Consider the following 27,600-nt stretch of genomic DNA (forward strand, 5'->3'; position numbering starts at 1 on the left):
TCCCACTAAGTGCAAACCAGATGGGATGGTGTATCGCTGCAAAATGCTGTGGTGGCCATGCTGGTTAAGTGTGCCATGAATTCTAAATAAATCACCAACAGTGTCACCAGTAAAGCACCATCACACCACCTCCTCCATGCTTCACGGCGGGAACCACACATGCAGAGATCATCCATTTACCTACTCTGCGTCTCACAAAGATTCCAATTTGGACTCCAGGCCAAAGGACAAATTTCCACCGGTCTAATGTCCATTGCTCGTGTTTCTTGGCGCAAGCAAGTCTCTTCTTCTTATTAGTGTCCTTTGGTAGTGATTTCTTTGCAGCAATTCGACCATAAATGCCTGATTCACGCCGTCTCCTCTGAACAGTTGAGGTTGATGTCTGTTACTTGAACTCTGAAGCATTTGTTTGGGCTGTAATTTCTGAGGCTGGTAACTCTAATGAACTTATCTTCTGCAGCAGGGGTAACTCTGGGTCTTTCTTGTGGTGGTCCTCATCAAAACCAGTTTCATCATAGAGCTTGATGGTTTTTACGACTGCACTTTAAGTAACTTTCAACGTCCTTGAAATGTTCCTGATTGACTGACCTTCATGTCTTAAAGTAATGATGTACTGTCATTTCTCTTTGCTTATTTGAGCTGTTCTTGCCATAATATGGACTTAGCCCTATTTGGTAAAAGACCATCTTCTGTATACCACCCCTACTTTGTCACAACACAACTGATTGGCTCAAACACATTACGAAGGAAATCAATTCCACAAATTAACTTTTAACAAGGCACACCTATTAATTTAAATTGTTAGGTTCTAATTCTGAGTAAGCTTAACCAAGTTGAATTCTTCCCAGAGGATCAATACAGCTGCATTAGACAAAGACATGTTCACACAAGCACTGATATTTAACCCTTCCTCCTAGGCTGAGTCTTTTCCTACACATCTGAACACCAAATGCATTTCGGTTGCTAGACAGAACCTCAGTGTTATCTGTTCTTCTTCACATCATCTGACCTGACCTCTACCCCAAAGTGCTCACTCCTCCCCAACTCACGGCTGTCATGGTGCCTGGTACCAGACTGTGTCTCTTCTCCTCCCAGAGGATCCCTGCCATAGGATCCCTGATGGCTAACAATAACATATCCTGACATAATGTAAATGTTCTGCATTCCCCTCTCTCCCTCAGTGACATGAATAAGTATATTTCATATTCTCAGAACCCAACAAAATGCATTCCAGGTGACTACCTCATGAAGCTGGTTGAGAGAATGCCAAGAGTGTGCAAAGCTGTCAAGGCCAAGGGTGGCTACTTTGAACAATCTCAAATATAAAATATATTTTGATTTGTTTAACACTTTTTTGTTTACTATATGATTCCATATGTGTTATTTCCTAGTTTTGATCTCTTCAATGTTATTCTACAATGTAGAAAATTGTAAAAAAATAAAGAACAACCCTTAAATGAGTATGTGTCCAAACTTTTGACTGGTACTGTACATGTGAAATGAGTAAAACAGTATATCCCCCCCCCCGTGAAGTTATATAATTTCAGTTATAGTCGACTTTGCGTTTTTGCCGTCAGGGACATGATTTTTTTACCACAGTTGCATCACTTTCTGAATAGTTTATTTTAAGAACACTGCTATTCTACCTCCATTCTCCTTTGGGAATCAGCTATTCAGTTAAGGTTAAATTGTTATGCTGTCTGTGCTGTGATAACTTTTCTCATTTCACTTGAAATTCGAGCCCTTGTTGAAAATTAACACGTAGATAACATTTGTGTGTTGAGGGTTAATGACATTGATGTCAGTAGGTTACATGTGGCTTTTGTAGGAGAAGGCAGATGACATCGCCTACTGTATGTGTCTAGTACTGTGGCCCCATATGACATATTGCGTACTGTATGTGTCTAGTACTGTGGCCCCATATGACATATTGCGTACTGTATGTGTCTAGTACTGTGGCCCCATATGACATATTGCCTACTGTATGTGTCTAGTACTGTGGCCCCCATATGACATATTGCCTACTGTATGTGTCTAGTACTGTGGCCCCCATATGACATATTGCCTACTATATGTGTCTAGTACTGTGGCCCCATATGACATTGCCTACTGTATGCGTCTAGTACTGTGGCCCCATTTATAAGAGCATGCCTTACAAATAAGAGTCTACCTTACCCACACTGCATTTTCTTGATAACATTTTTGAATCGGACCATTTCCTTTTGGGCATATCTATTTTAGAGAAACATTGATGCAACAATTTGCTGAGTTCATGTAGAATATCAAATTCATAGTATTCCTAGCAATTTGTTTTAAATCTTTAGGTTTACTTTCACTGTACGTTTCACACATGTTCAATGTTTATGGTTGAGTAAATGTACAGTTGAAACATATTTCAAGCCTGTGCAGTATGAAGTGATACATCATTTTTATTTATGCATTTATCATACTTTGTCATCACACTTTTTGAGAACTTATTGGTGGCATTCATGTGTTGTTAATGAAGCCTGTGTTCTTGTCCACTTTATGCCATTGAGACAGTATCAGCCCAACAACCAGCTGTGCACTTGATGCTCACAGGGTGTCCTCGAAAATGTTAGTCATTGCTGCAACATTTAAGTAAACGTTAGGCTCTATGTCAACATTTAAGTAAACGTTAGGCTCTATGTCAACATTTAAGTAAACATTAGGCTCTGTCAACATTTAAGTAAACGTTAGGCTCTATGTCAACATTTAAGTAAACATTAGGCTCTGTCAACATTTAAGTAAACGTTAGGCTCTATGTCAACATTTAAGTAAACGTTAGGCTCTATGTCAACATTTAAGTAAACGTTAGGCTCTGTCAACATTTAAGTAAACGTTAGGCTCTGTCAACATTTAAGTAAACGTTAGGCTCTATGTCAACATTTGTTAGAGTGGATCCAACTGGTTTTGTTGAACTTTGATCATGTGATAATCTGAAACACTGGTCACGTTATATCCTCTCTCATAAGACACATAGTTTCATCCTGATTCCTTATAACTATGTCATCGCATCAGACACATCCATTACTACTCGCCCACTGACTGGTCTCCTAACCTAGCCTGATTGGTGTTAATGAAACTGTGTCATCGCATCAGACACATCCATTACTACTCGCCCACTGACTGGTCTCCTAACCTAGCCTGATTGGTGTTAATGAAACTGTGTCATCGCATCAGACACATTCATTACTACTCGCCCACTGACTGGTCTCCTAACCTAGCCTGATTGGTGTTTATGAAACTGTGTGTCATCGCATCAGACACATCCATTACTACTCGCCCACTGACTGGTCTCCTAACCTAGCCTGATTGGTGTTAATGAAACTGTGTCATCGCATCAGACACATTCATTACTACTCGCCCACTGACTGGTCTCCTAACCTAGCCTGATTGGTGTTAATGAAACTGTGTCATCGCATCAGACACATTCATTACTACTCGCCCACTGACTGGTCTCCTAACCTAGCCTGATTGGTGTTAATGAAACTATGTGTCATCGCATCAGACACATTCATTACTACTCGCCCACTGACTGGTCTCCTAACCTGATTGGTGTTAATGAAACTATGTGTCATCGCATCAGACACATTCATTACTACTCGCCCACTGACTGGTCTCCTAACCTAGCCTGATTGGTGTTAATGAAACTATGTGTCATCGCATCAGACACATTCATTACTACTCGCCCACTGACTGGTCTCCTAACCTAGCCTGATTGGTGTTAATGAAACTATGTGTCATCGCATCAGACACATTCATTACTACTCGCCCACTGACTGTCTCCTAACCTATTGTGTAATATTTTCACGCTCTTACTACTCGCCCACTGACTGGTCTCCTAACCTGATTGGTGTTAATGAAACTATGTGTCATCGCATCAGACACATCCATTACTACTCGCCCACTGACTGGTCTCCTAACCTAGCCTGATTGGTGTTAATGCTAGTCAGTTCCCTCTTGCAGGAGGCCAGGGGCCAATTGGAGCAGTGTGTTAAGGAGGTGAGCGCCAGCGGCCGCCCCTCCCAAGAGGCCCCCTCCATGCGGAAGCAGGACAGGGTGAGGCAGGGTGGCGGAGGCCCTGGGCTTTATAAGGTAGTGAAGACGGGCCCCTCGGGTCACAACATCAGAAGCTGCCCAAACCTTAGGGGTATCCCCATTGGAATGTTAGTACTTGGGAACAAGGTCAAGGCAGTAGGCGAGGTATGATGTGACTTAAATTATTTATAGTGGCTGCCGATAAATTATAATAAGTCTATCTATAAAAATATTTCCATTCAAAGTAGAGGTGTAAAAAAGTGCAACACAAACTAGCATAATATCTATATAACTAAAAATGGGCATAAGAACTACAGCACAGTTGTTCCTATGCCTGTTTCTTTTGTTGCCCTCTACCTTGCTCTCTTTGCTAACACGTAATGCGTTTCATTTGCTCCCCCTTTTGCTTGTAAATTGGTTGACTTGTTTTGCCTTCAGAAAGTATTCATACCCCTTGACTTATTCCACATTTTGTTTTGTTAGTGTGAATTCAAAATGTATTAAATAAATGTTTTTCTCTCACCCAATCTGCACATAATACCCCATAATGACTAAATGAAAACATGTTTTGAAAAAGAAATGCAGAAATATCTGTTATGTAAGTATTCACTCCCCTGAGTCGATACTTTGTTGAAGCCCCTTTGGCATCTATTACAGCTGTGAATTGTTCTGGATAAGTCTCTAAGACTGTGGTCACCAACCGGTCGATCGCAATTGACTTGTCGATCTCCAAGGCATTTCTAGTCGATCACCAAACATTTCTGTAAAAAACCCAACGATAAAGCCTTGTGTTCCTATTTTTTATTAGTCTCGGCTGTTGGTGGTAGGTTCAGCCAATTCAGCTGCTGCCCTGCGCGCCGGGTAGGCAAACTGTTGCCATTTCATGTGTCTGAAGGTACAAACTCTGCCTTACCGGTGGGCCTGGAGAGGAAATCAAGTGCACTATGCCACCGCTGGCCAATCAGATGGCTCAGATGACCGAGTCTGCAGTAACGTAGCAGGCTAAAAGAAAGATACGACAAAATTGATACTGTGAGATTTCAAAACCATGACTAGAGAGAGACTGTCAATGAATACATCAAAGAGCTGCTGTTTTTATGAGTGAGTTCATGTTTAAGTTCTTACTCAGCACTGTCAACACTTTGTGTTCAACACTTTTATAAGCCATAAAATGCACGTTCTTCCTATTTCCACTCAGTGCTCAGCAAGCACTGAAGCAGTAATGAATGAGTAGGAAAGTGTATCTATAGGCTTGTTATTATTAGCGGCTTGGGTCTTTTTTAATATCAAGGAATATTTCACTTTCTCTGTTCATAGGAGTAACAACATGAATTTGTGCATGAGGCAGAAGTAATGTGGTGCGACTCGAGTTTCGCCATCAGCTGGAAGACGGTGTCCCTTTTTGGTCAGTGTCAGTGGAGGAAAGGGAGAGTGGAGGGATGTTGAGAGATGGACCCTCAGTCTGCTACTCTCTCCCTCTGCTGAGAATGACCATCAGATGCAGGCACCATCAGCCCAGTAAAATAAAAATAAAAAGCTAATTATTTAAATGTATGCTCACTCAGTTGTGCCTCACAAGTAATACAACAATGAATATATTACCGGTGTGATCATATAGCCTACCTCAAATTTTGAAATATAATTTAAAAAAATGTCCCGAACAACAATGCATTGGCAGGTAAATTCATGCAAAGCCAGTATGCAGTGATAGTGTAATGGGCCTATAGTTTACTGCACAAACCTCATTGTTACAGTACTGTTTTTAATTGATTAATGTTGCATAGGCTTACCTTAAGTCATGTTAATAAAATATCAGAGCGGTAGATCTCAACATGCATTTTGACTCAAAGTGATCTTGACTCAGAAAAGGTTGGTGACCACTGCTCTAAGAGCTTCCCACACCTGGATTGTGTAACATTTGCCCATTTATTATTTTCAAAATTCTTCAAGCTCTGTCAAATTGGTTGTTGATCATTGCTAAACAACCATTTTCAGGTCTTGCCATATATTTTCAAGTAAATTTAAGTCAAAACTGCAACTCGGCCACTCAGGAACGTCCAATGTCCTCTTGGTAAGCAATTACAGTGTAGATTTGGCCTTGTGTTTTAGGTTATTGTCCTGCTGAAAGGTGAATTAATCAGACTGAACCAGGTTTTCCTCTATGATTTTGCCTGTGCTTAGCTCCATTCAGTTTCTTTTAATGCTGAAAAACTCCCCAGTCCTTAATGATTACAAGCATACCCATAACATGTGTTGTATTGGATTTGCCCCAAACATAACACTTTGTATTCAGGACAAAAAGTTAATTGCTTTGCCACATTTTTGCAGTATTACCTCAGTGCCTTGTAGGAAACAGCATGCATGTTTTGGAATATTTTTTATTCTATACAGGCTTCCTTCTTTTCACTCTGTCAATTAGGTTAGTATTGTGAAGAAACTACAATGTTTTTGATCAACCCTCAGTTTTCTCCTATCACAGCCATTAAACTCTGTAACTGTTTTAAAGTCACCATTGGCCTCATCCTCCCTCTCCGGCAACTGAGTTAGGAAGGACACCTGTATCTTTGTAGTGTTAAATACTAATTAAACATGGTAAAAACTCACGGACGAATAGTAAAGCTCAAACCAAGTTTATTCACCCACTGGGTCACACAGTTGCATAAGACAAAAACATATTTACACAAGCACTGGTATGTAAACCCTCCTATGCTGAGTCTCCTCCTTAAACATATGGACAGCCAATACATCTCTGTTGCTATCCAGCACTTTAGTGATGCCTGTTCTCTCTCACTTCATCTGACCTGACCTCGGCCTAAATTCCTCACTCCTCCCCAACTCATGGCTGTCCTGTTGACTTGTACCAGACTATGGCCCTTCTCCTTTCCATAGTATCCCTGATGTCTAACAATTAAGGTTTCTACATTCCCTTCTCTCCCTCAGTAACATGAATAAGGATATTTCATATTTCAAGTTTAGAACCAATCGATAGTGACTGGGTGTATTGATACACCATCCAAATAACTTCACCATGCTCAAAGGGATACTCAGTGGCAGCTTTAAAAAAAAATGTTTTACCCATCTACCAAAAGGTTCCCTTGTTTGCGAGGCATTGGAAAACCTCCCTGGTCTTTGTCGTTGAATCTGTGTTTGAAATTCACTGCTCGACTGAGGGACCTTACAGATAATTGTATGTGGGGTACAGAGATGTGGTAGCCATTCAAAAACCATGTTAAACACTATTATTGCACACAGTGAGTCCATGCAACTTATGTGACCTTTTTAAGCAAATGTTTACTCCTGGACTTATTTAGGCTTGTCATAACAAAGGAGTTAAATACTTATTGACTGAAGACATTGCAACTTTTCATTTTTAATTAATTTGTAAGAACATAATTCCACTTTGACATTGTGGTTGTGTGTAGGCCAGTAGCAAAAACATCTATATTTAATAAATTTTAAATTCAGGCTGTAAAACAACAAAATGTGTAAAAAGTCCAGGGGTGCGAATACTTTCTGAAGGCATGTACTTTGCCATTGAAAGGGTGAATACACAGACTGCCTCTGGGTGTGCATGTGTGCTCTGTCAGTTCTCTGGGGGTGGGCGTGTGCTCTGTCAGTTCTCTGGGGGTGGGCGTGTGCTCTGTCAGTTCTCTGGGGGTGGGGGTGTGCTCTGTCAGTTCTCTGGGGGTGGGCGTGTGCTCTGTCAGTTCTCTGGGGGTGGGCGTGTGCTCTGTCAGTTCTCTGGGGGTGGGGGTGTGCTCTGTCAGTTCTCTGGGGGGGGGGGTGTGCTCTGTCAGTTCTCTGGGGGTGCGTGTGTGCTCTGTCAGTTCTCTGGGGGTGGGGGTGTGCTCTGTCAGTTCTCTGGGGGTGGGGGTGTGCTCTGTCAGTTCTCTGGGGTAGGGGTGTGCTCTGTCAGTTCTCTGGGGGTGGGGGTGTGCTCTGTCAGTTCTCTGGGGGTGGGGGTGTGCTCTGTCAGTTCTCTGGGGGTGGGCGTGTGCTCTGTCAGTTCTCTGGGGGTGGGGGTGTGCTCTGTCAGTTCTCTGGGGGTGCGTGTGTGCTCTGTCAGTTCTCTGGGGGTGGGGGTGTGCTCTGTCAGTTCTCTGGGGGTGGGGGTGTGCTCTGTCAGTTCTCTGGGGTAGGGGTGTGCTCTGTCAGTTCTCTGGGGGTGGGGGTGTGCTCTGTCAGTTCTCTGGGGTAGGGGTGTGCTCTGTCAGTTCTCTGGGGGTGGGGGTGTGCTCTGTCAGTTCTCTGGGGTAGGGGTGTGCTCTGTCAGTTCTCTGGGGGTGGGGGTGTGCTCTGTCAGTTCTCTGGGGTAGGGGTGTGCTCTGTCAGTTCTCTGGGGGTGGGGGTGTGCTCTGTCAGTTCTCTGGGGTAGGGGTGTGCTCTGTCAGTTCTCTGGGGGTGGGGGTGTGCTCTGTCAGTTCTCTGGGGTAGGGGTGTGCTCTGTCAGTTCTCTGGGGGGGGGGGGTGTGCTCTGTCAGTTCTCTGGGGTAGGGGTGTGCTCTGTCAGTTCTCTGGGGGTGGGGGTGTGCTCTGTCAGTTCTCTGGGGTAGGGGTGTGCTCTGTCAGTTCTCTGGGGGTGGGGGTGTGCTCTGTCAGTTCTCTGGGGGTGGGGGTGTGCTCTGTCAGTTCTCTGGGGGTAGGGGTGTGCTCTGTCAGTTCTCTGGGGGTGGGGGTGTGCTCTGTCAGTTCTCTGGGGGTGGGGGTGTGCTCTGTCAGTTCTCTGGGGTAGGGGTGTGCTCTGTCAGTTCTCTGGGGGTGGGGGTGTGCTCTGTCAGTTCTCTGGGGGTGGGGGTGTGCTCTGTCAGTTCTCTGGGGTAGGGGTGTGCTCTGTCAGTTCTCTGGGGGTGGGGGTGTGCTCTGTCAGTTCTCTGGGGTAGGGGTGTGCTCTGTCAGTTCTCTGGGGGTGGGGGTGTGCTCTGTCAGTTCTCTGGGGTAGGGGTGTGCTCTGTCAGTTCTCTGGGGGTGGGGGTGTGCTCTGTCAGTTCTCTGGGGGTGGGGGTGTGCTCTGTCAGTTCTCTGGGGTAGGGGTGTGCTCTGTCAGTTCTCTGGGGGTGGGGGTGTGCTCTGTCAGTTCTCTGGGGGTGGGGGTGTGCTCTGTCAGTTCTCTGGGGTAGGGGTGTGCTCTGTCAGTTCTCCGTCTGGTGGCTCTTTTCCTTGATTAACACACTCCAATGGCTACAGCATTTTTGCGTTTATACATTTTAGTTTGTTTATTTAAACTATATACAATTATCTTAATTTATTCATCATTGGAAACAGATTAGATATTTCTGAGGTTTACATTTTTTGATCCTTCACTACTTTTTAACATTGGATTCATGAAATGCTGAAGCCATAATGTATCTCAGATTAATCTTTCCCTTCTTACACCTTCTGTTGACTTTGTTTCTCGGTGCACATTTTGATGCACTTTAAAATTTCTTGACCCAAAGTGCTGAATGGTGCCTACTTTTGAACTCTGTTAGGGAAATGTGGTGTGTCATGCTTTTACTAGAATGCCCTCTCTGAACCAATGGCTCAAATGCTATGATCGTATGCTATCCATTTGTTTGTCTTTTTGTATGTTCTTTGTATGCCATTTTTTTAAATATTTGAGTTAACCAATGATATTAAGCTATACTTGGCCATGATTACAAACACCTGTGTGTCTCTTGACACTATATAAATGACTCATCTCGCAGTGTTTGATGATACCCTGATGAAGACAGCTTCGCTATCGAAACGTTGGTGATTTAATTTTTGCATCTGAGCTCTTAGTGTGCGGCTTTCCTTTATTTTCTATGGAAATGTGGTGTGTCATGCTTTTACTAGAATGCCCTCTCTGAACCAATGGCTCTCCGGCTCTTTCTCAATTAATCTTTCCTTGAGTCCACACGTCCTATATCTTCACCTCCTTCTCAAACCGCATTGGAGAAGGAGATATGAGGGGAGGAACCTTGGACGACCTCCTCCAATAGGGTTGAGACGGTGACAAGGATATAGGACGTGAGGACTACTAGGATACAAGGAATCATGGAAAGACTAACTAACCCTCTCTCTCTCTAAACACTTATTAACATTTACACTTTCCATCTGCGTCTGTATGTCTAAAGTGGTGATTTTCTTTCAGGACTTTTACAAAACCAAAACAAACAAACATGCATTTACCTTTCAATATGATTGACTTTTAGAGTAAGTTCTTAAATTGATTCTCTTTATACAATAAACTCTGCAAATATTATAGCTACAATGCAGTATGAAATTGCTCTGTAAGGATGATGTTCTACATTTTGTATAAGGGGATGGGATGGTATTTGTGAGAAATGTGTGTGAGGATGGTGCTGTGTGTGTGAGAGGACTAGCATGTGTATGTAGAGGGATAAAGAGCCTTGTGTTGTCCATCAGATGATAAACGCAGAGGGGACGTGGGTCCAGCTGGACAAGAATAGCGTGGTGGAGTTCTGCGAGAGCAACAAAAGAGAGGCCTGGTCCCTGGTCCGAGACCGTGGGGGAAGCCAGTACCTACGCCAAGGGGAAGGTAAGAGCCCCAATAATGATCTTTCTACTTACCTTACTGCTTTGAGACTTACTGCTTTGAGACCTCTGTAATCTTTGTAGATCACAAAGCATCTCAACACTTCCTGTTAACCTGTTTTAAGACAACAAAAACTAAAAGCAAATCACATTTTATTTGTTGCATGCGCCGAATAGAACGTGTAGACCTTACAGTGAAATGCTTACTTACAAGTCCTTAACCAACAATGGAGTTTTAAGAAAATACCTAAAAAAACAACAACAAAAAAACAAATACGAGTTAAGAATAACAAATAATTAAAGAGCAGCAGTAAATAACAGTAAGGGGGCTATATACAGGGGCTACCAGCACAGAGTCAATGTGGAGGCTATGTACAGGGGGTACCGGTACAGAGTCAGTGTGGAGGCTATATACAGGGGGTACCAGTACAGAGTCAACGTGGAGGCTATATACAGGGGGTACCAGTACAGAGTCAATGTGGAGGCTATATACAGGGGGTACCAGTACAGAGTCAATGTGGAGGCTATATACAGGGGGTACCGGTACAGTGTCAATGTGGAGGCTATATACAGGGGGTACCGGTACAGAGTCAATGTGGAGGCTATATACAGGGGGTACTGGTACAGTGTCAATGTGGAGGCTATATACAGGGGGTACCGGTACAGAGTCAATGTGGAGGCTATATACAGAGGGTACCGGTACAGAGTCAATGTGGAGGCTATATACAGGGGGTACCGGTACAGAGTCAATGTGGAGGCTATATACAGGGGGTACCAGTACAGAGTCAATGTGGAGGCTATATACAGGGGGTAGCAGTACAGAGTCAATGTGGAGGCTATATCCAGGGGGTAGCAGTACAGAGTCAATGTGGAGACTATATACAGGGGGTACCGGTTAGAAGTCTACCGATTATGATTTTTTTTCACCGCCGATACGATACCGATTATTGGAGGACCAAAACCCGGCCATTTTTCTTTTTTTTTTATATATATATATATATTTTTTAACCTGTCTGGGCCAGTGGGACGCTTGCATCCCACCCTAATCAACAGCCAGTGGAATCGCGTCGCGCTAAATGCAAAACCTCATAAATGCTATAACTTCAATTTCTCAAACATATGACTATTTTACACCGTTTTATAGATACACCTCTCCTGAATCGAACCACGTTGTCCGATTTCAAAAAGGCTTTACAGCAAAAGCAAAACATTAGATTATGTCAGCAGAGTACCCAGCCAGAAATAATCACACAGCCATTTTCAAAGCAACTAGCATGCATCACAAATACCCAAAACACAGCTAAATGCAGCACTAACCTTTGACAACCTTCATCAGATGACACTCCTAGGACATCATGTTACACAACACATGCATTTTTTGTTCGATAAAGTTCATATTTATATATAAAAACAGAATTTTACATCGTCGCATGACGTTCAGAAAATCTTTTCCCTCAAATGCTTCCGATGAAACAGCGCTACAATTTACAAAATTACTATTCGAAAACATTGTTAAAATGTAATATTGTCATTCAAAGACTTATAGATTAACATGTCTTGAATGCCATCTCTTTGCCAGATTTAAAAATAACTTTACTGGGAAATCACACTTTGCAATAAACGACGTGGTATGCCCAGAAAAAAAGTCTAGGCTATAAATGTTGGAGCCATCTTGGAACGATCAACCATCAAAAATACTATTGTAAATAATCCCTTACCTTTGATTATCTTTATCAGAAGGCACTTCTAGGAATCCCAGGTCCATAACAAATGTAGTTTTGTTCAAAAAAGTTAATAATTTATGTCCCAATAGTGTTAGCGCGCTCCGAAGGCATGTGAAAATGTACCGTGTGCGTCTGACTTGTCGTCAGGAATGAGCAAAAAAAATATATTTAAGTTCGTTCAAACATGTCAAACGTTGTTTAACATAAATCTTTAGGGGCTTTTTCAACCAGGGCTTCAATAATATTCCATTGGGACGGTTGCATTGTCTTTCAAAACGTTTCGAAAAGGGAGAGTACCCATGGGCGCCGACGTCACAATGGTAATGGCCCATCCCCTGTGACCAAGATAAACATCCTCTCTTTCAGTCAATTTTGATAATAGGAGACTCAAACCACTTTGTAAAGACTGGGGACATCTAGTGGAAGCCATAGGAAGTGCTAAATGAATCACAAGCCCATGTGTGTTTCAATGGCAAATGTTTGAAGTGATATCCACACATCAGATTTCAGTTTCCTGTCAGGATTTGTCTCAGGGTTTTGACTGCCATATGAGTTCTGTTATACTCACAGACACCATTCAAACAGTTTTAGAAACTTTAGGGTGTTTTCTATCCAAATCAAACAATTATATGCATATTCTAGTTACTGGGCAGGAGTAGTAACCAGATTAAATCGGGTACGTTTTTTTATCCGGCCGTGCAAATACTGCCCCCTAGCCCTAACAGGTTTTAATAATGACAATTACAACAATACTGAATGAACACTTATTTTAACTTAATATAATACATCAATGAAATCAATTTAGCCTCAAATAAATAATGAAACATGTTCAATTTGGTTTAAATAATGCAAAAACAAAGTGTTGGAGAAGAAAGTAAAAGTGCAATATGTGCCATGTAAAAAAGCTAACGTTTAAGTTCCTTGCTCAGAACATGAGAACATATGAAAGCTGGTGGTTCCTTTTAACATGAGTCTTCAATATTCCCAGGTAAGATGTTTTAGGTTGTAGATATTATAGGACTATTTCTCTCTATACGATTTGTATTTCATATACCTTTGACTATTGGATGTTCTTATAGGCACTTTAGTCATGCCAGTGTAACAGTATAGCTTCCGTCCCTCTCCTCGCTCCTACCTGGGCTTGAACCAGGAACACATCGACAACAGCCACCCTCGAAGCAGCGTTACCCACGTAGAGGAAGGGGAAACAACTACTCCAAGTCTCAGAGCGAGTGACGTTTGAAACCTATTAGCGCGCACCCGGCTAACTAGCTTGCCATTTCACATCAGTTACACCAGCCTAATCTCGGGAGTTGACAGGCTTGAAGTCATAAACAGCGAAAGTGCTATTTTAAATGAATGCTTACGAGCCTGCTGCTGCCTACCACCGCTCAGTCAGACTGCTCTATCAAATCATAGACTTAATTATAACATAATAACACACAGAAATACGAGCCTTAGCTCATTAATACGGTCGAATCCAGAAACTATAATCTCGAAAACAAAACGTTATTCCTGTTACATTGCACAACCTTCAATGTTATGTCATAATTATGTAAAATTTTGGCAAATTAGTTCGCAACGAGCCAGGCGGCCCAAACTGTTGCATATACTCTGACTGCGTGCAATGAACGCAAAATGACACAATTTCACCTGGTTAATATTGCCTGCTAACCTGGATTTCTTTTAGCTAAATATGCAGGTTTAAAAATATATACTTCTGTGTATTGATTTTAAGAAAGGCATTGATGTTTATGGTTGGAGCAACGTGTACCTAAGCGATTATATGCAACGCAGGACAGGCTTGATAAACTAGTAATATCATCAACCATGTGTAGTTAACTAGTGATTATGATTGATTGATTGTTTTTTATAAGATAAGTTTAATGCTAGCTAGCAACTTACCTTGGCTTCTTACTGCATTCGCGTAACAGGCAGTCACTGGTGCTTCCTACTTTAATTTTTGCCTGTAAGCAGGAATCAGGAGGATAGAGTTATTAACTCCCAGTTCAGAGTAGGCTTTAGGATGATATTAAGATACTGCCCAGACAAACTCGGAGCCAGGAGAAAATGAACTCATAAAAGCTTACCAACGGAGATAATCACGACAGTTTGAGGTATCTCAAAGGAAAAATAGTGATGACGCTCATTGACATTGTTGCAAATGTTATAACCAATCACGATGAAGCACCACCACTCGGACTCCAGAGTGGCACAGCGGTTTAAGGCACTGTATCTCAGTGCTTGAGGCGTCATTACAGACAGCCTGGTTTGAATCCAGGCTGTATCACCACCGGCTGTGATTGGGAGTCCCATCAGGCTGCGCTCAATTGACCCAGCGTCGTCCCGGTTTGGCCGTTGTAGGCCGTCATTGTAAATAAGAATTTGTTCTTAATTGACTTGCCTAGTTAAATAAAGGTCAAATTTTAAAAATAATAATAAATAAAGCTGTGAACTCTAGCACACTTCAGACAACCACGGTGATTGTGACTGTACATCAAATTTTGCAATGGTAAAACATTTGAAATAATTGTTGCCTGACACGATCAGTTTGCCTACTCTTAATTATTGCCTAAAATGTTTGCATGCATAACCTTTTTTTTCCCACCAATTCTGATGGTTGTTAAATTTTAACAATGTTACTGTTTTATCAACACACTCGTCACTCCTGTTTAATTCTTAAGTCTATTCTAAGCCGTTTGAATTTTAGGACCCCATTAGGTATGAAAAAAACGAACCAAAACAATATTTGATAGAAAACATCTTTTACTGTTTTTTAAGAAACAAGGTTTTGAATTGTTTGTCCTTCATCTAGGAGATATGTGACCCGATTCAGGAAACTAGGCGTATGTCGCAAGTCACGACTTCACAGGAGAGCTGTTTGAACGTAAAAAAATATATATATTTTTATCTAAATGTGTTTTTTTGACAGAAATGCCTTCTGGAACATTTGAACTTTCATGTGCCTTAATATCAAACGTGTCTTTTATGCCATCTGTAAATACGAACACAATTGTTAAATTATAAGCCTAGTTGATTTAGCCACAGAAAAGGTCGGCAACCTTCCCGCTAGCCATGATTGGCTGAGATAATGAGTCAGCTGGACCTGCCGAGAGATGAGTTTGGATTGGTCTGCCATATAGCGCTCGTCTGTCTATTGGAGTTGGTCAGTATGTCTAGGTAATCGTGTCAAATGCGGCTTTTTAAAAATATATTGTGTTGTAAAACTGCATAAATCTAATGTAAAGTTAAAGTGTACTGTTAGCTAGCTGCCGGATGGCTCGCTAGCTAATGTTATGTGTATGATCTCCACTTTCTGGAGGACCGAGTTTTGAAATCAGTGGAATTTGAGTATGATAGCAATGGAGATGGAGAAATCACCAGTCTGGATTATATCGTTCATGGCATCAGACAGGAGACAAGTCCAACCGTGATGTATACTGGTAAAATAGTCTAGCTAGCTACATTTTCAGATATTACACATTTCTAATTTTGACAGAAAGTGGTTTAATTTCAAGTGTACTGTTAGCTAGCTAACATTAGCTGGCTGAGTCGCTAGCTCAAGTTATGTGTATGATCTTATTATTCGTATCTCAGACAAATTTGCTTGACTCGTTATAGCCATAGAACCTGGTTGGCCATAGAACCTACCTGCAGATTCATGCAGGGTAGTAATGTCATGAATTGTGATTATGGTCCATTGTTTAGCTAGCTAGCTACATGTCTTAACAAAATACTCCACTCTAATTTTGACAAAGTATTTTCATTTTGAGTTAGTGTACTGTTAGCTAGCTAGCGTTACGTCATGCTGTTAGGATTCATTGTTTACCTAGCTTGCTATCTAGCTACATTTCTTAACAAAATACACTCTTTTTAGTGTGCCAGAGCGCAGAATAACTGATTAATTTTTGAACACTAAACACCCGTTGAATAAGTCCAGTGTCAGTAAACGTCGGCAACAAAGCGTAATTCAATTGTTGCCAGCAGCACTGTTACGCAAATAGATTTTGTCCCCCCACACCAACCGGTGTAGCATATCAAGAAGCTGATTAAACAGCATGATCATGACACAGGTGTACATTGTGCTTGGGACAATAAAAGGCCACTCTAAAATGTGCAGTTTTGTCCATATCCGTTTTTTTCACCTGCGGGATCGTCTGATACCAGCCATCGGACAGCTGATGAGATTGCGGGTATCCACAATCAAATAATTTGTATAAAAGGCCATTCTAAAATGTGCATTTTTGTCACACAACACAATAAGATGTCTCAAGTTTTTAGGGAGGGTGCAATTGGCATGCTAACTGCAGGAATGTCTACCAGAGCTGTTGCCAGAGAATTGAATGTTCATTTCTCTACCATAAGCCGCCTCCAACGTCGTTTTTGAGAATTTGGCAGTACGTCCTACGGGCCTCACAACCACAGCAGCGCAAAACCTCCATGTTCGGCTTCTTCACCTGCAGGATCGTCTGAGACCAGCCACCTGGACAGCTGATGAAACTGTGGGTTTGCACAACCGAATCATTTCTGCACAAAACGACTTCAGTGAGCAAATGCTCACCTTCAATGGCCACTGGCACGCTGGAGAAGTCACGACGAAAAGTAAAAAAAATTATCTATTTACATTCGTTCAAACATGTCAAACGTTGTTTAGCATCAATCTTTAGAGCCATTTTTAACGTGAAACATCAGTAATGTTTCAACCCGACCTCTCCTGTGTCTTGAAAAACGTTTTTGAAAAATGTCTCGCCTCACATGAACTCACATGAATGCGCAGGTGCGAGCAATAATGAAGTGACGACATCCCAGGGACGTCAACTTCTCTTCCTTGTCCGGTCTCTATTCATCATAGACGCTTCAAACAACTTTATAAAGATCGTTGACATCTAGTGGAAGCCGTAGGAAGTGCGAAATGAATCCTTTGTCACTGTGTGATCTATTAGCAATGACTCGAAAAATAGTACAGCCACAAAATTATTTTGTTTTTCTCAGGTTTTTGCCTGCCATATGAGTTTTGTTACAGACACCATTCAAACAGTTTTAGAAAATTCAGAATGTTTTCTATCCAAATCTGGTAATAATATGCATATCCTAGCTTCTGAGTTGGAGTAGGAGGCAGTTAACCTGTTGGGGCTAGGGGGCAGTATTTGCACGGCCGGATAAAAGACGTACCGATTTAATCTGGTTACTACTGCTGCCCAGTAACTAGAATATGCATATAATTATTGGCTTTGGATAGAAAACACCCTAAAGTTTCTAAAACTGTTTGAATGGTGTCTGAGTATAACAGAAATCATTTGGCAGGCAAAAACCTGAGAAGATTCCTCACAGGAAGTGGCCTGTCTGACCATTTCTTGCCCTCCTTGATCATCTCTAACAAATACAGGGGATCTCTGGCATGACGAGACACTTCCTACGGCTCCCATGGGCTCTCAGAAGGCGGGAAAAAGCTGAACGATGTAATTCCATCCCCAGGCTGAAACACATTAGCGCGTTTGGCAAGTGCTCTATCAGAGGGCCATTAGACTGAGGCTCGTGCATGAGGGGATAGCATGCTTTTACTTTCACTCTCTTTGTAATAAAAAACGATTTCCCGGTCAGAATATTATCGCTTTTTTACGAGAAAAATGGCATAAAAATGTATTTTAAACAGCGGTTGATATGCTTCGAAGTACGGTAATGGAATATTTAGAATTTTTTTGTCACGAAATGCGCCATGCTCGTCACCCTTATTTACCCTTTCGGATAGTGTCTTGAACGCACGAACAAAACGCCGCTATTTGGATATAATAATGGATTATTTGGGACCAAACCAACATTTGTTATTGAAGTAGAAGTCCTGGGAGTGTATTCTGACGAAGAACAGCAAAGGTAATAACATTTTTCTTATAGTAAATCTGACTTTGGTGAGTGCTAAACTTGCTGGGTGTCTAAATAGCTAGCCCTGTGATGCCGGGCTATCTACTTAGAATATTGCAAAATGTGCTTTCACCGAAAAGCTATTTTAAAATTGGACATATCGAGTGCATAGATGAGTTCTGTATCTATAATTCTTAAAATAATTGTTATCTTTTTTGTGAACGTTTATCGTGAGTAATTTAGTAAATTCACTGGCAGTGTTCGGTCGAAATGCTAGTCACATGCTAGTCACATGCTAATGTAAAAAGCTGGTTTTTGATTGAACAAAACTTGATTGAACAAAACATGCATGTATTGTATAACATAATGTCCTAGGGTTGTCATCTGATGAAGATCATCAAAGGTTAGTGCTGCATTTAGCTGTGGTTTGGGTTTATGTGACATTATATGCTAGCTTGAAAAATGGGTGTCTGATTATTTCTGGCTGGGTACTCTGCTGACATAATCTAATGTTTTGCTTTTTGAAATCGGACAGTGTGGTTAGATTAACGAGAGTCTTGTCTTTAAAATGGTGTAAAATAGTCATATGTTTGAAAAATTGAAGTAATAGCATTTCTAAGGTATTTAGCCCATAGAGGTTAAAAATGGGCACATATTTTTTTCAAAATTCTCAATACTGCCCCCTAGCCCCAACAGGTTAAGCTTGCTAGCAGAGGCAGTCAGGTTTTGAGGCCATGATACCATGTATCCTAACAAGTTGTCCAGGACCTTTGGAATAAAAACAGCTCCACAACTTCACAGCGGGGATGAGGTACTTTTCTTCATGGCTACCTTTTTGTCTATGCCAAACCCACCTCTGGTGTTTGTTTCCAAAAAGCTATATTTTTGTTTCATCTGACGCCTCACAAGTCCTCAACTGGGGCGGCAGGTAGCCTAGTGGTTTAAGTGTTGGACTAGTAACCGAAAGGTTGCAAGTTCGAATCCCCGAGCTGACAAGGTAAAAATCTGTCGTTCTGCCCCAGAACAAGGCAGTTTACCCACTGTTCCTAGGCCATCATTGAAAATAAGAATTTGTTCTTAACTGCCTTGCCTAGTTAAATATAGGTAAATTAAAAAAAACGTTATTACTGGTGTTTTGAGGGTACTATTAAATGAAGCTGTCAGTTGAGGACTTGTGAGGCATCCGTTTTCAGCTGTGCTAACATAATTGCAAAAGGGTTTTCAGATGATCAATTAGCCTTTTAAAATGCTTAACTTGGATTAGCTAACACAATGTGCCATTGGAACACAGGAGTGATGGTTGCTGATAATGGGCCTCTGTACACCTATGTAGATAATAAATCTGCTGTTTCCAGTCATTTACAACATTAACAATGTCTACACTGTATTTCTGATCAATTTGATGATATTTTAATGGACAAAAAAAATTGCTTTTCTTCCAAAAACAAGGACATTTCTAAGTGACCACAAACTTTTGAACGGTAATGTAAATTTTTATTTGTATTGCTTTGGCCACAATGACGAATATAGTACGAGTCAGCAGCATTATTTGGGTATGAGTCAACAGGTTATTAACTTTTAAAAGTGAGATTTTCACTGGACACTTTAACGAATCTAACATGTGAATGGATGTTTTGGTTGCTATTCTTGGTGGAGCCAACATGGTCCAGCTCTGTCTTCTCTCCCAACAGAACAAATCCTGCTAGAGCATGGGGCCCAGAACCCCCCAACTAGCGCCTTTTCTGTCCAGGCCTTCAACAGTGCTGCTGGAGCCATTGGGGCCTATGGGACACAGGGCTTCAACTATGGCATCTCAAACAACAAAGGTGAGGCCAGCCGGGGGACTTGGATACGTGGCTGGGTGGGAGAGGGATGCCTACACTGAGTGTACAAAAGATCAGGAACACCTTCCTAATATTGAGTTGCACCCCCATTTGCCCTCAACAGCCTCAATTATTCGGGGCATGGACTCTACAAGGTTTCAAAAGCATTCCACAGAGATGCTGGCCGATGTTTACTCCAATGCTTCTCACAGTTGTGTCAAGTTGGCTGGATGTCCTTTGGGTGGTTGACCATTCTTGATACAAGAAACTGTTGAGCGTGAAAATCCCAGCAGCATTGTAGTTCTCGACAAACTCAAACCGGTGCGCCTGGCCTGGCACCTACTAACATACCCCGTTCAAATGCACTTAAATCTTTTGTCTTGCCTGTTCACCCTCTGATTGGCACACATACGCAATCCATGTCTCAATTGTCTCAATGCTTAAAAATGATTTTGTAACCTGTCTTCTTCATCTACACTGATTTGAAGGTGACATTAATACAGGATCATAGCTTTCACCTGGTCAGTCTGTCATGGAAAGAGCAGGTGTTCCTAATGTTTTGTACAATCAGTGTACATGGGCTTGGTAGCTACAGCCGCTTCTGCTTTAGGAAACTCCTAAGTTGTTGCCTGAAGCAGAACCTTGGTCATGGTTATTAGGCGTAAAACTTGATAAAATGACCAAACATGGAGTGAAATGAGCAGGTAGTGTATCTGAACTAGGAAATCCTAGTTTTCCTTGTCTGTTGCAAAGCGTTTTAAAACAAATCAAATCATATTTTATTTGTGAAATGCTTACTTACAAGCCCTTAACCAACAATGCATTTCAAGAAATAGAAAATAATGATTAAATAAACTAAAGTAAAGAATAAAATGTAACTCAATAAAATAACAATAACGAGGCTATATACAGGGGATACCAGTACTGAGTCAATGTGGAGGCTATATACAGGGGATACCAGTACTGAGTCAATGTGCGGAGGTACAGGTTATTCAAGGAATTTTGTACATGTAGATAGGGGTAAAGTGATTATGCATAGATAATATACAGCGAATAGCAACAGAGTGTAAAAACAAAAGGGGGGGGTCAAAGTAAATAGTCCGGGTGGCCATTTGATTAATTGTTCAGCATGGCTTGGGGGTAGAAGCTGTTAAGGAACATTTTGGACTGGGCCGTACGCAATACCCTCTGTAGGAGGGATGGATGTCGAGCAGTTGCCATACCGGGCGTTGATGCAACCAGTCAGGATGCAGCTGTAATGCTTTTTGAGGATCTGGGGACCCATGCCAAATCTGTTCAGTCTCCTGAGGTGAAAAGGTGTTATCGTGCCCTCTTCAAAACTGTCTTGGTGTGTTTGGACCATGATAGTTCGTTAGTGATGTGAACACCAAGGAACTTGAAACTTGACCCGCTCCACTACAGCCCCGTCGATGTTAACCTCTTACATCTAGACGTTCCGCTAGCGGAACACCTGCTCCAATATCCAATGATAGGCGTGGCGCGAATTACAAATTCCTCAAAAATCCCAAAACTTCCATTTTTCAAACATATGACTATTTTACAGCATTTTAAAGACAAGACTCTCCTTTATCTAACCACATTGTCCGATTTCAAAAAGGCTTTACAACGAAAGCAAAACATTAGATTATGTCAGGAGAGTACCCAGCCAGAAATAATCAGACACCCATTTTTCAAGCTAGCATATAATGTCACCAAAACCACAGCTAAATGCAGCACTAACCTTTGACGATCTTCATCAGATGACACTCCTAGGACATTGTTATACAATACATGCATGTTTTGTTCAATCAAGTTCATATTTATATCAAAAACCAGCTTTTTACATTAGCATGTGACGTTCAGAACTAGCATACCCACCGAAAACTTCCGGTGAATTTACTAAATTACTCACGATAAACGTTCACAAAAAACATAACAATTATTTTAAGAATTATAGATACAGAACTCCTTTATGCAATCGCGGTGTCCGATTTTAAAATATATTTTCGGTGAAAGCACATTTTGCAATATTCTGAGTAGATAGCCCGGCCATCACAGGCTAGCTATTTTGACACCCACCAAGTTTGGCACTCACCAAACTCAGATTTACTATAAGAAAAATTGGATTACCTTTGCTGTTCTTCGTCAGAATGCACTCCCAGGACTTCTACTTCAACAACAAATGTTGTTTTGGTTCCAAATAATCCATAATTATATTGAAATAGCTCCGTTTTGTTTGTGCGTTCAGGTCACTATCCGAAGGGTGACGCGCGAGCGCATTTCGTGACAAAAAATGTCAAAATATTCCATTACCGTACTTCGAAGCATGTCAAACGCTTTTTAAAATCTTTATGCTATTTTTTCGTAAAATAGCTATAATATTCCAACCGGGCAACGTTGTATTCATTCAAAGGCTGAAAGAAAAAATATGAGTAGTCTCGTGACTGCGCATCTCCAGTCTCACTGTCCCCAGGCTGACCACTTACAAATTCTGCTGCTGTTCTTTGCCCAGAGACTGCAGACACCCCATTCCACTTTCTGGCGGCTTTAGAGAGCCAACGGAAGCCTTAGACAATGTCACGTTACAGCACAGATGCTGTATTTTCGATAGAGATGCAACTGAAGGACAACAAATTGTCAGACAGGGTACTTCCTGTATGGAATCTTCTCAGGTTTTGGCCTGCCATATGAGTTCTGTTATACTCACAGACGCCATTCAAACAGTTTTAGAAACTTTTGAGTTTTCTATCCAAATCTACTAACTATATGCATATTCTAGTTTCTGGGCAGGAGTAGTAACCAGATTAAATCGGGTACGTTTTTTATCCGGCCGTGAAAATACTGCCACCTATCCCAAAGAAGTTAATATGGAGTTGGTCCCCCCTTTGCTGCTATAACAGCTTCTACTCTTCTGGGAAGGATTTCCGCTAGATGTTGGTACATTTGCTGCGGGGACTTGCTTCCAATCAGCCACGAGCATTAGTGAGTTCTGTCACTGATGTTGGGCGAGTAGGCCTGGCTCACAGTCAGCGTTCCAATTCATCCCAAAAGGTGTTCGTTGGGGTTGAGGTCAGGGCTATGCATGCCAGCCAAATTCTTCTACACCGATCTCGACAAACCATTTCTGTATGGACTTCGCTTTGTGAACAGGGGCATTGCCATGCTGAAACAGGAAAGGGCCTTCCCCAAACTATTGCCACAATGTTAGAAGCACAGAATAATCTAGAATGTCACTGTATGCTATAGCGTTAAGATTTCCCTTCACTGGAACTAAGGAACATGAACCAAGGAGCTTGAAGCATGAAAAACAGCCCTAGACCATTAACTTTACAGTTGGTACTATGCATTGGGGCAGGTAGCTTTTTCCTGGCATCTAAACCCAGATTCGTCAGTCGGACTGCCAGATGGTGAAGTGTGATTCATCACTCCAGAGAACCCGTTTCCACTGCTCCAGAGTCCAATGGCGGCGTGCTTTACACCACTGCAGCCTACGCTTGGCATTGCACATGCTGATCTTAGGCTTGTGTGCGGCTGCTCGGCCATGGAAACCCATTTCATGAAGCTTCCGACGAACAGTTCTTGTGCTGATGTTGCTGCCAGAGTCAGTTTCGAATTCGGTAGTGAGTGATGCAACCGAGGACAAACTATTTTTACGAGCTATGAGCTTTTTCACTCGGCGGCCCCATTCTGTGAGCTTGTGTGGCCTACTACTTCACGGCTGAGCCGTTGTTGCTCCTAGACGTTTCCACTTCACAGTAACAGCACTTACAGTTGACCAGGGCAGTTCTAGCAGGGCAGAAATTTTACGAATTGACTTGCTGGAAAGGTGGCATCCTATGACGATGTCACGTTGAAAGTCACTGAGCTCTTTAGTACAGGCCATTCTGCTCCCAATGTTTGTCTATGGAGATTGCATTGCTGTGTGCTCGATTTTTTTATAAACATGTCAGCTGTAGTGGCTTCCTTTCCTCTTAACCATAGCCACTGCCCTAGCCTGAAAGCGGGGTTGTTTCATACGCATACAGTCCACATTCAAAGTTTCCATTCGGCCAAAACATTCAATGAGATCCAGGGATATCGTGCAACAAAAAGGTTTATCCTTCTTATATCTAACAAAAAATGATTCTCCAATCAACTTAAAGCATAGATTACTTGACGTGAAAAATACATATGATCTGTCTGTATGGTCAAAACACTATACTGCTCCCGCATCTAGCTAGGACTTCCTGCCTTTATCCTAACACACTTACCACAGTACAATCAATGGGCAAGAGGGGGGGACAAAAACTAAGTCACACTTATAACAAAGGAATATAAATCATAAAGGTACATATCTAATATTTCATCATATACATTCATATTTAATATATTTACACAAATGTACATGGAGTTCTGTATGTTCTGTCTTTTATACAAATATGTCCACATCGGCTCTAACATCAACAATGGGTGTGGCTGGAATAGCCAAATCCACTAATTTGAAGAGGTCCACATAGTTTTTTTTGGTGTATTTCTCATAGTGATTCAGAAGTAACATTAAAACAGAATAATATGCCCGCACCAGACCTTTCAGACATGCATAGGTTGATTTTAGATAATTAGGAAAACGTATGTCACTATTTCAAGGCCATTCAAGGCTCTTCTGAATTGCAGTCACTAAAGTGAATTGGTTGACAACTTTCCACAGTCTGAGGTTTCTTATTATTTCTTTTAACATAATTTTTTCAGACTTCTCTTCATTTCCTCCCATTCGTTTCTTTTTATTTCCCTTTGATAATCCCTTTTGTTTTGACCCTTAGATGTTGAGTGTTGTACTCTGAATAAACTGGATGTGCTGCCTTTTACACTAAACCTCAATGAGATAGTATAACTGTTTCTATTTTGTGGCTTTCTACTAGCCTCTAAACACCGACAGAAAAGCCACTCCCCAAAACAGGAGGGTGGACGCTCCTCGGACCACTCCAAAGACCTGTCGGCCGGCGAGGCACTGATCCTGAGGTCGGACACGGCCAAGCTGCGGTCAGACTCTCATAGCTGCTCTCACTCGCCCAACCATAACACCCTGCAGGCGCTGAAGGCCGAAGGGCGTGATCGTAACTCCTCCGGGCTGCGCGTCGAATCGCCCAACCCTGGCTCCCGCTCCTCCTCACTCAAGCAGAAGGGCCTGTCCTCCTCCTTGGGGAAGTATAGCCTCTCTAGAACCTCCTTGACGTGGTCCTCCTCCCCCCAGCATGACAAGAACCTTGCTCAGGACAAGAACCAACTAATTGACAAGAACATGTCACAAGACAAGAACCAACCCCATGACCAGAACCTCCCTCCCAAAGTCAGCCCCTCCAAGGCTCAGCTGGAACCGCCCAGAGAGAGATCCAAGTCGGACTCGTACACACTGGACCCGGACACCCTACGGAAAAAGGTCCCTCTCACCTCGGAGCCACTGAGGGGAAGGTCCACCTCGCCTAAACCCAAACTATCTCCCAAGGACAGGGGCAGCAAAGGAGGTGACATGAACATGGAGAACTGCAGCCCATCGCCCCATGTGACCCAGGAGGACCTCCACAGGGAGGTGGTGATGTGTACGTCTATTGCTCTTCTTTCCGATGATGAAGGAAATGATGAGAACGTTGAGGGCTCTTCCAAGGTGCACTTCAGCATCAGCAAGGTGCCCATCAAGGATGAGCTGGAGAGCAGCCGCTCATCGCCAAAAGCCAGCCGCAAGACCTCCAGCCGCCACATTCGCCCCAAGAAGGACAAGTCTGGCCCGCTCTTCAAGGGCGAGAGCTCATCAAGGCTCACCGAGACCACCAAGCAGGCTATGTCGCCCTCAGTGGCAGAGTGCGCCCGGTCGGTCTTCGCCGCATTCCTCTGGCACGAGGGCATTGTCCACGACGCCATGGCCTGCTCCTCGTTCCTCAAGTTCAATCCAGAGCTGACCAAGGAGCACGCGCCAATCCGCAGCTCGCTGGGTGGCCAGGGCGGCCAAGAGGAGAAGGAGAGCAAGCTGATGAACCGCCACTCGCTGGAGATATCCTCGGCCCTCAATATGTTCAACATTGCCCCACACGGGCCCGACATCTCCAAGATGGGCAGCATCAACAAGAACAAGGTCCTGTCCATGCTCAAAGAGCCACCACTGACCGAGAAGTGCGAGGACGGCAAGGGGGAGCCCGTCTCCTACGGGATGACCTCTCATCCCTTCATGAGGGCTAAGTCCATCCTGCCGCTCACACTCCAGCACCTTGTTGCATTCTGGGAGGACATCTCCATGGCGACCATCAAGGCAGCCACCCAGAACATGATTTTCCCCAGCCCGGGCTCCAGCGCCATCCTGAAGAAAAAGGAAAACGATAAGGACAGTAAGAAGTCCAAGAAGGAGAAGAAGAAAAGAGAGAAGGCGGAGGTGCGCCCCAGGGGGAACCTGTTTGGTGAGATAGCCCAGCTGACCATCGGGGGACAGGAGAAGGACACCATCTGTGAGCTTTGTGGGGAGTCGCACCCTTACCCTGTCACCTACCACATGAGGCAGGCCCACCCAGGTAAGACCAACAATGGGTTTGGGTTTATTCCATACGTTTAGAAATACACATGCCATGTCACTGTGCGAGGTTAGCCTATCTCTCACATATAAAGGTCTGACATGAAAGTCCTGTGACAGACTATTTTGTTTTATTGATTGTGTGGAAGAAAATAAAGCTTTAAAGCTGAACATGTCTTCATACCGAGGCGGATGGTGTAGCTCTGTAGCTCTGCTCGTACAGCAGCACTACTCAATATGATCTTAGCATAAGATACATGTATATGTGTTCTATTTAAGTCTGTGGATCTTAGCATCATCTGGTGTGTCTTGGGCAGGTTGTGGTCGCTACGCGGGAGGCCAGGGCTACAACAGTATCGGCCACTTCTGTGGGGGCTGGGCAGGAAACTGTGGAGACGGAGGGATCGGTGGAAGTACCTGGTACCTGGTGTGTGACCGCTGCAGGGAGAAGTACCTGAGAGACAAGCAGACTGCGGCCAGGGAAAAGGTACTGTACTGCTCAACTCTTCAATAAATTGTTGTTTTGTATCTTTACACATGCATAATAATTTAATACATTTGTGTAAGTTAATAATTTCATAAAATTCTTCAAGCTCATGGGAACTTAACAAACAAATACTTGGATAGTTAACGAACATAAGCCCTTAACAATCAGGATTTAACACTAACATATTATGCTCAATGTACTTATTTCTCACTGTAAAAGTTCAAAGGATAACCTTACTCAACCATGTGCTTTCATAAACAACTTTGGTAATATGCTCGTGACAAGTCATACAATGCATTATCATGTTTCCCCAAACTTCGACCTCTTAACCACCACTTAACCTCTTACATCTAGACGTTCCGCTAGCGGAACACCAGCTCCTATATCCAATGATAGGCGTGGCGCGAATTACAAATTCCTCAAAAATACAAAAACTTCAATTTTTCAAACATATGACTATTTCACAGCATTTTAAAGACAAGACTCTCCTTTATCTAACCACACTGTCCGATTTCAAAAAGGCTTTACAGCGAAAGCAAAACATTAGATTATGTCAGCAGAGTACCAAGCCAGAAATAATCAGACACCCATTTTTCA

General features: G+C 42.6%; 1 protein-coding gene across 8 annotated transcripts in view; it reads left to right on the top strand.

The window, feature by feature from the left end:
* LOC106581613 (E3 ubiquitin-protein ligase MYCBP2) overlaps window positions 1-27,600 on the top strand; it is a 383,302-nt gene that overhangs the window by 273,378 nt on the left and 82,324 nt on the right. For all 8 annotated transcript variants that reach the window (XM_045704972.1, XM_045704966.1, XM_045704969.1 and 5 more), the window contains 4 exons: window positions 10,447-10,579; window positions 19,850-19,984; window positions 24,880-26,517; window positions 26,834-27,003. In XM_045704972.1, coding sequence (XP_045560928.1) covers window positions 10,447-10,579; window positions 19,850-19,984; window positions 24,880-26,517; window positions 26,834-27,003 — 2,076 coding nt within the window. The remainder of the gene's footprint in view (window positions 1-10,446; window positions 10,580-19,849; window positions 19,985-24,879; window positions 26,518-26,833; window positions 27,004-27,600) is intronic.

This window comes from Salmo salar, chromosome ssa21, assembly GCF_905237065.1.
Source record: "Salmo salar chromosome ssa21, Ssal_v3.1, whole genome shotgun sequence".
NCBI lineage: Eukaryota > Metazoa > Chordata > Actinopteri > Salmoniformes > Salmonidae > Salmo > Salmo salar.